We start from the raw sequence: 12,752 nt of genomic DNA on the forward strand, positions 1-12,752 counted from the left end.
TATATGAACTACAATCCAGATTTGGATCGATCACTAAAGCATTCGTAGCAACACATTAACGGAAAACATTAGAAATTCATAAGTGATGCCGGATTAGTTTTTTTAGTCTTCTAATCATTTAAATGACGAAAACCAGAACAAGCACATCAACAGCATACGTATGAAAGGCAGTCCATAGCAATGGTTTTGTTTTGCAACGAAACCTTATCCATAAAAATACAGGTAAAAAATACGCTCTCGTTTAGCGGTAAAGGCTTAAAAGGCTTATATTACTTCCATTTTATCCGACATCCATTATTTTTCAAGTTTCTAGCAATTGAAACACGGCGATTTTTTGAGAAGCCCAATTCGGAGCTGATGAATGCTCTCTAATTACTAGTAACAATATTACAGAACCATGAAAAGGGAGGCACGTCTGCCTGAGCCTCTCTCACGTCAAATATTCATATCAGATGCATATTTTGGCAGACGGCCTTAGTTATGTGCAAATACACGTACATATACGTACATACTCCAGCTGGATATAACATGTTTGAATACAACCAAAATGCCGCCACAATAACGAAATAAAAACACTGCACTGCCCCAGTAATGTCACCGGTAGCAACACATCATATTACAGCAACAATGAACCCAGTTTGTGACCGTATCTGTCATGCCGAGCGATATGATATAGCTCTTTATGTATATGTATATGTATGTACATGATATAACTCTATCAGAGCTATATATATATATATAAAAGCTAAATATTACGGTCGTAAGACCTTTGATGATTCAGCAGACAGCTATCAACAGAGAACAACAGAACTGGTAACTGTTAGCTTAAAGCTGCCTGGGTTACCGACAATGCGCAACCATTCCTTATCTTACTTCTATTGTCACTGAACGGTGCGATATATACAAATGGTTAGAGATACAAACCGAAAAGGAACTTGCTACTCCACCAGGCGAGGCTTACTCGATTCTATTGTCCATGTTTACGTTAGAATAGTGTGTTCCAAAGAGCACTGAAGTAATTGAAAAATACATTGATTGTGCGATATAGAATGAACTAATAGAGCAGATTAGGCTGAATTTGCGGAGTTCTAAGGGGAAACGTATTAGAGGTTGCAACGTGAACGTGAAAATATAACACGCCGGCACTGGAGCGGAACTAAACGCACTTAAATACATTATGCTTAATTACATTCACGGTTGTACACAGAGGCTCAAGCGTCAAGCTTAAAATAATTCGCTGCGTTCTCCAGTAATTGTACAGTTCCTAGGACCGGAAGCAAGGAAAGAAAACGATGGTCACCTAATAAAGCCAAAGCGTTTTCTATATGCTCATACTACTGGCTAGATTCTCATATTACGTTACTCCAATTACACTTGCTCCAGCCATGAACTCAGCATATCAATTGACAATTTTTTAATGATTGTCTTTAAGCAAGCGCAGATTTTAGTTGTTATTTGGGTTCCTCATTTCGATTAAAACTGAACGTGCTAAACACAGTCACTTTAAAAATATACGTCTTTATATATTATAGCCTCCAGCTGGCTAAAAGAAAACGCGAGTGCAGAGCATTAGAACGAGATCTGCTCGTTGGTATTTCCTCGTGGAAACACAGTTTATCGTATAGGAATAAATACATTTATAATCATGAAGTGACAAGGATAATTGTTAGAGCGGTATCAATGATTTCTCGTGAGAATTGTTACCACACTTGGCGTGACAACACGTCATGCCGGCCTACCGCTCGACGAATTAATAAGGTAGCTAATACAATAAGGAAACATCGATGATAGTTTATATCGTTGGAAACACGCTAATAATACGTTGAAGCCTATTCGATCTAGGCACCGCCTCCGTAGTGCTGACAATTATCGGCTACTAGTCTTAGGTGAGGTCTGAATTGGCTGCTACTTCGAAGGCCTATGTCAGACTAGAACAGACCAACATCGTCTTCAGCAAGTCTCCGAAGAATAACTAAGTTTACCTCGTATACTGACTTATGCAGTACCGTATCTGTTAGCGGGCTGTGGCGTGAATTCGGTTTTAGAAAAGCTCTCTGCATACCCCGTCACATACGCAATTCGCCCTTCAATCAATAACCATACACTCTGCCACATTATTCTTTCTATGAAGTTTTACTTTATTCCCCGGTTTCACCGTCCAGGGTGGCCACGGCGTTCGAGTATCGTCTGGTCTGCCCGTATCGCCCAACAACTTGTTTAACGCTTTCTACCAACTGCACGCGTGTTTCCGCCATTTCTGTCTCGCTTACTCACACAGGACCACAATCATAATCGCTAACTCACTCTCACAGCTAATCCCGCTACTTGTCCCTTAATCATGCGCGGCCATCGAGTGCACGAACACCCGCGCAATTAGATGCTGCTGTGATAGTCTAACTCTTAACTCGCTTTCTCTTTCCTTTCCCTTGTTCCCTCGTCCTACATCTCTGCTATTTCTTTTACCGGATCTCTATCAGTGTCAGGAGAAAAAACTCAGTCGGACCTTGTTGTGGCTTCCAGTCAGCGAATCCCAACGAGGCTGGCGGGTTCGTTGGTGTTGTTGAACGGCGAACGCCGGTGATGTGCGCGTTGGCTGGCCCTGCGCCGCCGCCGTTGCTGCTGCTGCCACCTCCCTGATTCCACTACCGCTGCAGCTGCTACTTGTCGGGTCGTTACGTTCGCTCGGCCAATGCTCACTAGACATCCTTGCCGATGCGGCTCATCGCTGCACAGCGAGCACCAACTTCTCGAGCTGCACAGCTCTTTTTCCTTCTTGTTGAGATAACAAAAACTCTCGCCGCCACCGCAGTCCACCGCGCTGTACACTCGCTACCCCAGTCGCTTTACCGCAGGACACCAGCAAGTGCTCTACACACGAACGAACGAAACAACCGGTAGCAGTATTTCGCGTTCTTTTTCAAACAGCTACACCAGTAAACTGACCAATATTCACCAGCCAGCTAACCACTTCTCACCGATAAAACGACCACCAGCACGATATCGACACCACCGCCACGTCCACAGCGGGGGCGGCGGCGGCGGCGGCGGCGGCGGGGGAGGCGACGGGGGCAAAGGCGGCGGCGGCAGCAGTAGTAGGTAGACGACAGCACTAGGCTCAGCACCGCAGTACGTAGCGGTCACAGCATAGAGCGACTCAGCAGCAGCAGCAGCAGCAACAACAACAGCAACAGCAGCAGCAGCAGCAGCAGCAGCAGCAGCAGCAGCAGTAGTAGTAGTAACTAGAAGCTGCAGCAGCCGGGACCAGCACTATGCCACCAGCTCGATTACAACCACCGTTCACTGCTGATGCCGCCGAACACTGAGACCACTCAACTAAGCGCTGCCGCCGCCAATGAGTCGGCTGCGCGGGATAGGTGACTCGGCGTAGGTTCGCGTCGGTCGTTGATTGTTAGTTCGTTTTTCGCTGGCTTTCGTCACTCTCTAGAGAACCATACACACGGGCGAGCTTCGCAACAGCAGCAGCACAGCAATGGAAATTAGGAGCAGTAACACACGGACGAATGGACGAACACACGACACGTTGATTGCGCTTACGTTTGTCGATGAGTACTTGTTCGCGTTGTAGGCGCAGCGAAACACAGCACCACACTCCACCACAATACCAACAAGAACGCAGCGGACAAGGAAGCCTTTGTCGAGGCCGCCGTCAGCTCAGCTTCCTACCATTATTAGCCAGTATAACGTAATTCGTACATTGGTGCTGCTACTATGCGCACACTTCTCGTCCTAACCGAAGTAGTATCGGCACCTGACGCCACCGCTGAACGAGGCAGAACTACGACCAGTTCATCCGCGGCTAACGGCCAAACTGTAAAGAGCTTAATCGTTGGTACCTTACTGATTTTTGCTTGCCGTTGACCACAGCGACCATTAACACTGATATCACGGCTCCTACGACTATGACCGGTGAAGTGATGTGGCCGGCTTCATCGGCTTAGCTCACACCAGACTCGCCGACCTGACCAGGCCAATTCCTTGTTTCGCGCTATACTGTTAAGGTTCGTCGCCAACCAGAACGTGACGCTGATGAGGGCGATTGATAGCGGTGCAATGGCAACGTTAACGGTACCCACACGAGGAGGCTGTACGGCACGAAGAGTCAACTGCTCTCCTACCACGACAACCAGCAGCAGCGATGATAGCTGCTGTTGCTGCTGTTGGGAAGCAGCAGTGGCAGTCACAGCACCACGACAGACGGGCAACAACAATACGACGACAGCGGCGGCTGCTATAGCGATAGCAGGGGAAAAAGTACGGTCACGGCGGACGGCTAAGCAGCATCAGCACTAGTAGCAGCAGGGGAGCTAATAATCTGCACGATAACAGTTATCTCGAGTGAAGCTAGAATTAATCCAGAAACTGCAACAGTATTAAGACTCGGCCTCGTCTTGATTCCAGTCATGTGTCGTATGGCCTGACGTCGACGAGTCCTAGGGTGGCTAGCGAAAGGTACGATGCCAGTAGTCTACAGGACAAATCAGGTATCAGAAATTCCTTGTGGTTTTCTGTTGGATCAGCGACATTTGTTAACAATTCGGCTAGAAAATTGAAAAACACGCCTGCGAAGCCAGCGGCTGGGGAATTGCAATGAACACAAAGACGGCGGCTGTGAAGCTGCAAAAAGGTAACGGTCGAACTGTGCTGCACAGCAACTGCTGCTGCTGCCGCGAAATACGGCGTAGCAATGACAATAATAAACCGCCCGTGTGACTGTGTTGGCACACCTTCCCTACTTGTATCATAAATCACCTATACTACTATTCTTTGCACTGGTACTAGCTGCCGTATTCGTTAACAAAGTCATCACAGTCACTACTAGCAGAAAATTCAAGCGCCTTTTGAGGAAAAGATAGTTATTTTGATGAGTATTCGTATTATCCTTTTTGACTGCACAAAATTGAAATTGTTCGCTGGTGTCGTTTGTCTTAGCAGCAATACGATCTAGAAGTTCAGCTGAGATTCCAACACATGACCAATGATTATGCTACGAAGTATCCAATCAAGGTGACAGTCCAATACACAATAAACTACTGAAGCCCTCGAGCTGACAGCCAGATCGGCTGCTTGCTGTTGCTGCTGAGGTTTGGCCTTAGACAAGCGCACACGCAGCAACGCTACTGTAGAGGCAAGCACAAAACCACCGCACGCCGCCGACTTCTCTTACTCAGTACAATACTTTCTGCACTGAAGCCACGGTACCCACGATAGCACCGAAAGCAGTTGCCGTCACAGCAACAACAGTCGAAAAAAAACTACAGGTTTGTACAGGTTTGCTATCGCACTGCCAGTCGACGGAAAACTTTCAATCGTTGATCGCAACGGTAGATGCCTGCTGCGGATGTTGATGGCGGCGATTGCAAAAATGCTGTTATCCGGCAGCTTTTGCAGCCTCGACTTTAGATTAGCCTTCGGTGGCAACGGAAGTCGACGACGACGACGCCGCCGAAGAGTCAACGCGGCGACAAGATGATGGCCTTTATTGTTGCTGCTGCGTCGGTTAAGCTGTTCGCGGCGGCGGCGGCGGCGGCAGCGGCGCTGCTGCTGCCCCTAGCGAGCTAGCGGCTTATGCTAGCTAATAAACCCACCGGCAACGGAACACACAGCACCTGGCAGCGGTTGGATTCTCGGCTGGGCTAGCCCAGCGATGGCGGTGGCGTATCCGACCAACACTCACGCTACCTGGCAAAGGCCGGCTAGGAACTAGCACCCCGTGATACGATTGTGGCACCCCCACGGCGGCGGGCAAGTCCGTCATTGTCGGCCAAGCAAAACGCACCACAACATCATCCAACGAATCCAGCCTTTAAGCGTAGCCATTGAACTGTGTGAGCTCATAAATCGACATCACCAGCATGAAGAAAGCGAGCGCTTCGTCAGCCAGTCACCCAGCCAACTAGCTAGCTAGCCACAGAGGTCTCACGAGGTCGGTCAAAGCACCGCTAGACCACTGCCAGGCACACGCACATACTTTTTGGTGTGTCTAGTAAACATCGGTCGACCAGCCAATCTGCCGAACAAAAACACACATTCTGTCCGAGCGATAGCACACATTTTGACCACAACGCGACGCAACGCAAAATAACGAGTCGACGGTCTACCACCGGCGATCAGTTACAGACCTCACGCGCGCTCGACGATAGCTATCCACCGGGTAACACAGGCACTGTCCACTTGTGCACACCCCAACGATATTCACACACACACACACACACATGCACACACGCACCCACACTCACAGAGTGATATACACTCACTCAAAACGAACGGAGCCGAAGCCAAATTAGAGAAAGAAAGAGTCAGCAACTGGCGGCGGGAATCGTCGAACTCCGCTGTCGACCGGCTGGCCTGGTGTCGGGTGGCAGTCAGTCGAGTCAAAACACAATTTCAGCCTTACAAGAAACGTCCCACGATGAGCAACACATGCGACTAAGTTGAACATTACCTACTATGCTAGAATGAGCCGAGTAGAGTTGACTTGTTTCACTGGAGCAGCATGCAGCTTGTCGTTGTCGATTCAGTCGCTCGTTCGGTTGTTATTAGGCAGCGTGGAAGCTAGACAAAAAGTTGTTGTTGCAGCTGAGTATCTGGGTGCTTTGCCGCTGTTGCCGGTTACAGCTGACGACAGCCGAATAAACAAGCTGACGAATATACAGACAGTGGGCGCAAAAACGATGTAAAAAAGGGGCCGAATTTAGAGAGTTGGAATTTTGATGACTGCCGTGTGCTCACAGGTTCTCGTCACCAGCGGCGGCGGCAGGTTGAGCGACGGTACGATGTTGGCCGCACAAAACCGGTAATTGTCGTTCAGCTGCTGCTCTCACGGTGGTGATGCGAGATGAGCAAAAAGCGTACCACAAATGGATACCTTGATGAAAGCAGAGGTAGCGGCGGCAGCAGCAAAGACAGTCGCGGCAGACCACAGCACGCAGCGAACTACCGACTGACTACCACCAAGACACAGCCGACCATCACGCCCATAGGCACGCACCGTCAACACGAACGAGTTAGACAAACGGCCACACACAGGAGCAACGTACGGCTACACAACGGCAGGAACGGCCGCCAGCACAGCATCCATAACCACAGCATAGCACAGAAAACAAAACACAGAAGATTCGCAGCACACAGATGCATGCTACCCGGAACACTGGTCGCCGAAGCAGCGATAGCTTCATGAAAGGAGGCCTGGGTAAGAAGGCTGCGCGGACATTCCCGAATACAAACAAACGTTGTTTGTCACGTTCTATTTATGGTTTGTTGATCTCCGAAACTTTATCTGTACGTATATTGTCTAGTATTAATGAGGCGCATTTATGTGCCTTAAGACCAGTCCACAGGAAGCTATTACTAGTCGACTCTGCCACGGGCGATCTGTTTGGCTGGCTTTCAGTCGCAAGACTGCACGAGACCGGCGACTCCGAGGTGATCACAGAAACGGGTTGCGCTGCAGCAGCAGCGGCAACGGAAGTAGAGTGGCAACTACGTGCTCGAATGCTGGAAGGGAGAGATCTGTTGGTGCTCGATAGAAGCAGCAAGTGCGCTGAGTTAGTTGGCGCCAGCGGCGAGACTATATAGAACACGTTTTTTATTTGTTGCAAGATCAAATGCAGCACTTCATTTATTCACCACACTGATGTAAACATGCGGCCGAATCTAACCTGCCAATAATTCCACGAAATAATCGACTGAGTTCATAGAACCAGCACTTCCGGTTAACTGACACGGCACCGGCCGAATGACCACACCTGTTTCCGCTGTGTCTCCTACATTCGTATCGAAATGAAAATTTCACCGTTGACATAGCTGTAAAGATGACGTCAAATAATAACAGTCCTTATAAACTACGACGAACGACACGAACACACACATACACTAACTTCGTATAGAACAGGTTGAAAGAATACGAGGTATCGGGCAAAAGCAAGTGGGTAGCCTACGTGCGATTACTGCACATCTTCCCGTCTGTTTACAGGAGATTAACACTTATCACACTCACAGTCGATGCTTTTTAACACCGAACATCAAGCAACACTGCAATCACCACAACAGAGAAATAACAATATAGTCAATGTCGTTCCTCTCCCGCCTGTTCAGCGTAACGACTCCTTAATAACAGTACGGATAGCAGAAAGAAAAACCTCAGAAGATGCCAATCATTCTCAAATCATATTCTAAAACAACCACAACCCGCACACAGAAGTATTCGAAGAAACAGTACTACAAATGGATTCTATACGTTCGTCCATGGCTGACTGCATGAAGCATGGCTGACTGAAGACGAATTCTTATGTCCGCCAGTCACGTTGGCTTTCAAGTGCTTCCTTCTGGTCTGAGCTGCCTGTCTCAATGAGCAGAACAGGTATTAATAAACGTTGAAGACCCTAAAGAAAACGTATCTTCCGCCCGTTCCCACACAAACAGTAAGCATAAATTGTGAGCGCGTTGAGTGAATCGGCAGAATGCAGTGTTGTCACCTGTGCAGGTGGCCAGCACCGTTATTGTGGTCGTCGTTAGTCACTGCTTTTTGAACTTACTCTCCAAAAACATGAGTTTAGGCACACGAGAAGCAACAAACGGCATCGGCAGCTAACGCTACGAGCGAACCGGTAACAATGTCGATGAGCCTCATCTAACGTCACAAGCACTCGCTTTCCAACAACAGAGAACACCATCACCGCTAAATGATCGGCGAACATTGATACGGTATGACAGTCTCTGACCAATCATAACAACAACACATCGAATAACAAGTACAACTGCCATACGTATAAACAACAAACGACGTAGAACAAAGCTGCAACAATATATCTAAGTTGTTTTTACTAACCAGGGAGATCTCAGACATTGATGATAGCTTGAAGGGGCACAACATCTAGAAAAACAACGCCAATAACAAGTACGATCGAGGACGCAGAGTATTGTGACACAATTTGTTCGGCGCTGTCTGTTAAGCCGCTCAACAAGAAAACACTGACTGGAGCTGGAGCAGCAACGACTACGGTGAAGGCCGAAAGACATGCGTCGATATTTAAAACTGTTATTGTATTTCTTACTCAACGAGTTGTTGTTGTTGTTGTTGTTGCTTCTGCTGCTGCTGCTAGTTAAGTTTGATAACGAGCAGTCAGTTGATGAGAAAGGTGGGGTTTTGTCTGTGAAGGAAGCGAAATTAACTTGGACAGACGGCAAAGGAAAAGGCCCGAGATTAAAGTGGACTTATAAAAACAGCTCATACCCCCGCATACACTGACACGCGAGATATTGGTGACGACAACGGCAACTGCGAGGACTCCGTTATTCACGAAGTGAACCCCGATGGAAAGGACGATACGGCATTCGATGTTGCACCAGGGCAGCGATACCGCCAGCGCCAGTTAGACGCCTGGAGACACACAATCACATAGACGCAGTAACTACTCTCGCCGTCTATCCTTAGGCACGCACTGCATAGGCATCCAGCGCTCGAGTACGAAATGAAAACACGCAGCAGCAGCAGTGGCAATGGCAGACATGAACGGACATTCGACAAACTTCGTAACTTGCTGAAAATTAAGATTCCGCTTTTAACTGTCGACGAACAAAATTCTTCGTAACAAACAGCGGTGCGAGTAAACGAACCTTTTCGCCTGCTGGAATAAGTGGTTTTTCATTTTCTTCCAATGTCTTTGCTTGTTCTATTCTATTGCATGTACCACAACTGCAAGCCTCCTATTACTACTATTACGTTATTGTACTATTACTAGAATGGACCAATTCATCGGTGAATAGAGTAGACGTACCTTGAAGTGCTCTTTACCATTCACCATCATAGACTGCACTCATCAACCCGGAGCAATTCTGTCTCTCACTACCCGGTGACAACTTTAACGGAGCCAACAAAAAGCCACTAAAGCAAAAAGTTTGGTAAAAGCGAAAAGAAACTCGACGTTCGCCCGACGAACGCTCACGAAACAAAGATGGCGACGCCGGGAGTGAGGGCGAGAAGGGAGGAGGGAGTGTTGGTCCGCTGTGGGCCGGCGCCATCGTCCGTCGCCACTGCCACTGCTGCTGCTGCTGTTGCTGCTGCTGCCACTGCTGCTGTGACTACGATGCACAAGCAGCAACTCGCTGCCAACACTGGTCGACTGCTCGCCTGCTAACTTGCCTGTTTGGTTCTCTGCTCGCTGTTTGCTCGCATGTTCTTTCTACAACAGCAGCAGTCTGTTCGGCTCGTTCGCCTGCCGCCGCCGCCGCCGCTGCACTCGGCACTGCGGACGCCGCTACTGCAGCGGCATGCAGCAGTGCAGGCTGGCTCGTTCAAAAGGAGTAGCCAGAGAGGCAATTGGAGTGTGAGGCTCTTAGTTATGAGCAGCTTGCCCAGTTGCTTGATAGCAACGAGAGGAGTGCGCGGTGCCGCTTCGGAGACTGTTGCCGATGCGGCCTGCTCAAATCGTGCACTCGGTGACAGTCTCGGAATATGTCACTGTTATGAGCGCTGCTGCTAACTTTTGCTGTTGCTCCGTCGACAGAAAAGAGCGCGTGAAAAGCATGGCGACTGTTGGCTAGCGAGGATCGTAAGAGTGGTTGATTACGTCACGGCACTGCTTCGCTAGTTTGGGTAGATGCAAGTGCTGTGAAAAAAGCAGAAAAGCTGAGGATGGTTAGTGTGTGCTAATCATTTGCGTTTGAGGAAAAATGGTCGCTATAGGTCGAATAGGTGATACGATGACTGCGGAAATAGTAATAAAAACTAACAGTGTAAATAGACTAACAATAGCGATTTGTGTTAACGACGATAGTAATAACAGAAACGTTTAAATAAAATACAAGATTTAAGTAAGCTATAAGAAGTGGGTGACAATCACCGTTAAACAGGATTTCAGGTATGATATGCCAACGTGTTCAGGTACTTGAGATTAAGTAATCTACCTTGTCGCGATTATCTTGAGTTCACACTTAGAGTTAAAAAAACGCTGGTGAAATATAGATATTGATTACTTTATCCTCCTATTTATAATCGAGTACAACGAGTGGTATAACATGCTTCTGGCACGCACAAATACTGTATTGGAAAGTAGCGGGACATTTTATTAATGCTTAATACACCATGTATCGAAGAAAAGGTCCGATAACTTTGTTGGACCGTTAGAAAATAATTCAGTTTCCCTCACATGCTGCTCTTTTGCGCTCAACATGCCGTACTTTCAACATGCCGCAGCATAACACTTTTTTTCCTTTTATACACTCGCTATAGTTATTGTGCAGTGTCTCGAGTTCAGTCGCCAAAGCCTGACGTTTTAGAGAAAGCTAAAATACGTTTACAATATTTGCTGTTATTCGTGTTTGAACAAAGCCAACATCGTATCCAACTAGTCGAAATATTTGTGACATATGCGCTAAGGACCTTATGGATGAGAAAACTGCTAAACATTGATTTGTACTGGTTGGCTATATAAAACCGGTATTTTGAATGAAAAATTGACTTCCATCGACGATTAGTATGAAATGGGGACTGTCTTGAAACTCTTTTCTGATTGAAGGCAAACGGATGTCAGTCAATCTACAGGTCTGCCGAAAAAATTGTACGCAATCATGTCGGAATCGTAAGCTATCTTAGGTCGAAAGGATTTACTAAACCATTGTGACTATTGCGTAACCTTACTTAAGAGGATATGTAAAAGCGTTTCGTCAATGCGACCCAGCAGTTTCGCAGGCGTCGAGTAACTTCATTGCACCGAAACCAACTACTACACGGAATTGTTAAAGGTAACGAAAAACGGTATGTCTTAATTAAGGTTAGTTAGGCAAATATAACTTAAGAAGTTGTTCTTTTTAAGAAGTTTTAATAAACTGTGCAATACATTGAAAACAACCTCTAATTAGCTAAATAGCGAAAAGAAAACCAGCCTATTTGAGGAAGGTCCAATGAGTCTATCGTCGCCAAATACCATACAGCAGGCCTCATCAAAGCGGAGTGTCCAGAAGCTAGGAAGGGTAGATTCGTCCTGAGTATTTTTTCACTCTAGACGTCACGTTGATGAATTATAACCTTTGTCGTCCATTGGATAAACATATTCGTAGCTAGGGCATTTGACAATGAAAAAGGATCTCAAAAAGTGGCTAGATAAGAAAGGATATTATATAAATTGGTTGAAAGACGGAGGAAGGCTATAAAGAACGACAACAAGTATGTGATATTACAGATTTATTTACTGCTATATTTCTAGGAAAAGGCTGTTTTTTTATAAGACGGAAATATTACAAGAACTTTCATAACAATTTAATATTTCGTTGATCTAACATCGCGCACTTTTAGCTATATTCAGGTAACTGTCGAGCGTACGTGTAACACTACAACATACTCAGGTACCTGATCTGTTTGAAATAAAAAAAAAGATGGAACCTAAGGAATGTATTATGACTGACAGCCCAATAAACTGACATATTTAAGATGTTGAAATTTTAGCTTTATTGTAATATTCACAAGCATTCATCAAAGACAAAAGCTATTAGGGTCTTAGATGAGGCATAACGAATATGATGTGAACTAATAATTACCCTAATTAAACCATGTCTTGGGCAAACGCTTCGTCTGAACCGTATCCTCTTCACTTATACAAATCTAAATGACCCGTAAGCACATACGAGCCAACGGTGAAATCCCAGCGGGGTGATCGTGTAAGATAAATAGTTGATTATCAAACGGATTAAAATCTTCGATTTCGTAAGAACGAACTGAGTTGGAAACGACACGG

At 46.6% G+C, this 12,752-nt stretch overlaps 1 protein-coding gene and 1 long non-coding RNA gene across 6 annotated transcripts in view; one reads left to right on the forward strand and one right to left on the reverse strand.

Moving 5' to 3' along the window:
• Psi (P-element somatic inhibitor) overlaps nucleotides 1-9,940 on the reverse strand; it is a 19,251-nt gene extending 9,311 nt beyond the window's left edge. The window contains exon 1 of one of the 4 annotated variants that reach the window (XM_022844906.2): nucleotides 9,798-9,940. In XM_022844906.2, the coding sequence (XP_022700641.1) occupies nucleotides 9,798-9,827 (30 nt within the window). In that variant the 5' untranslated portion in view covers nucleotides 9,828-9,940. Of the gene's footprint in view, nucleotides 1-2,503; nucleotides 5,696-7,679; nucleotides 7,796-8,555; nucleotides 8,709-9,797 lie in introns of those variants that run through there. The other 3 variants (XM_022844905.2, XM_022844907.2, XM_022844904.2) reach the window with 3 other exon arrangements.
• A 382-nt stretch (nucleotides 9,941-10,322) lies between these two features.
• LOC111266992 (uncharacterized) lies at nucleotides 10,323-12,462 on the forward strand. 2 transcript variants are annotated; one of them, XR_002684362.2, is made up of 3 exons: nucleotides 10,323-10,880; nucleotides 11,538-11,776; nucleotides 12,314-12,462. It is a non-coding gene; the product is annotated as an uncharacterized LOC111266992 (long non-coding RNA). The 2 variants fall into 2 exon arrangements; XR_002684361.2 differs by having other exon boundaries at nucleotides 10,340-10,880; nucleotides 11,538-11,763.
• The last annotated feature ends 290 nt before the right edge of the window (nucleotides 12,463-12,752 follow it).

The sequence above is a fragment of the Varroa jacobsoni genome, unplaced genomic scaffold, assembly GCF_002532875.2.
Source record: "Varroa jacobsoni isolate VJ856 unplaced genomic scaffold, vjacob_1.0 scaffold_1138, whole genome shotgun sequence".
Taxonomy (NCBI): Eukaryota; Metazoa; Arthropoda; class Arachnida; order Mesostigmata; family Varroidae; genus Varroa; species Varroa jacobsoni.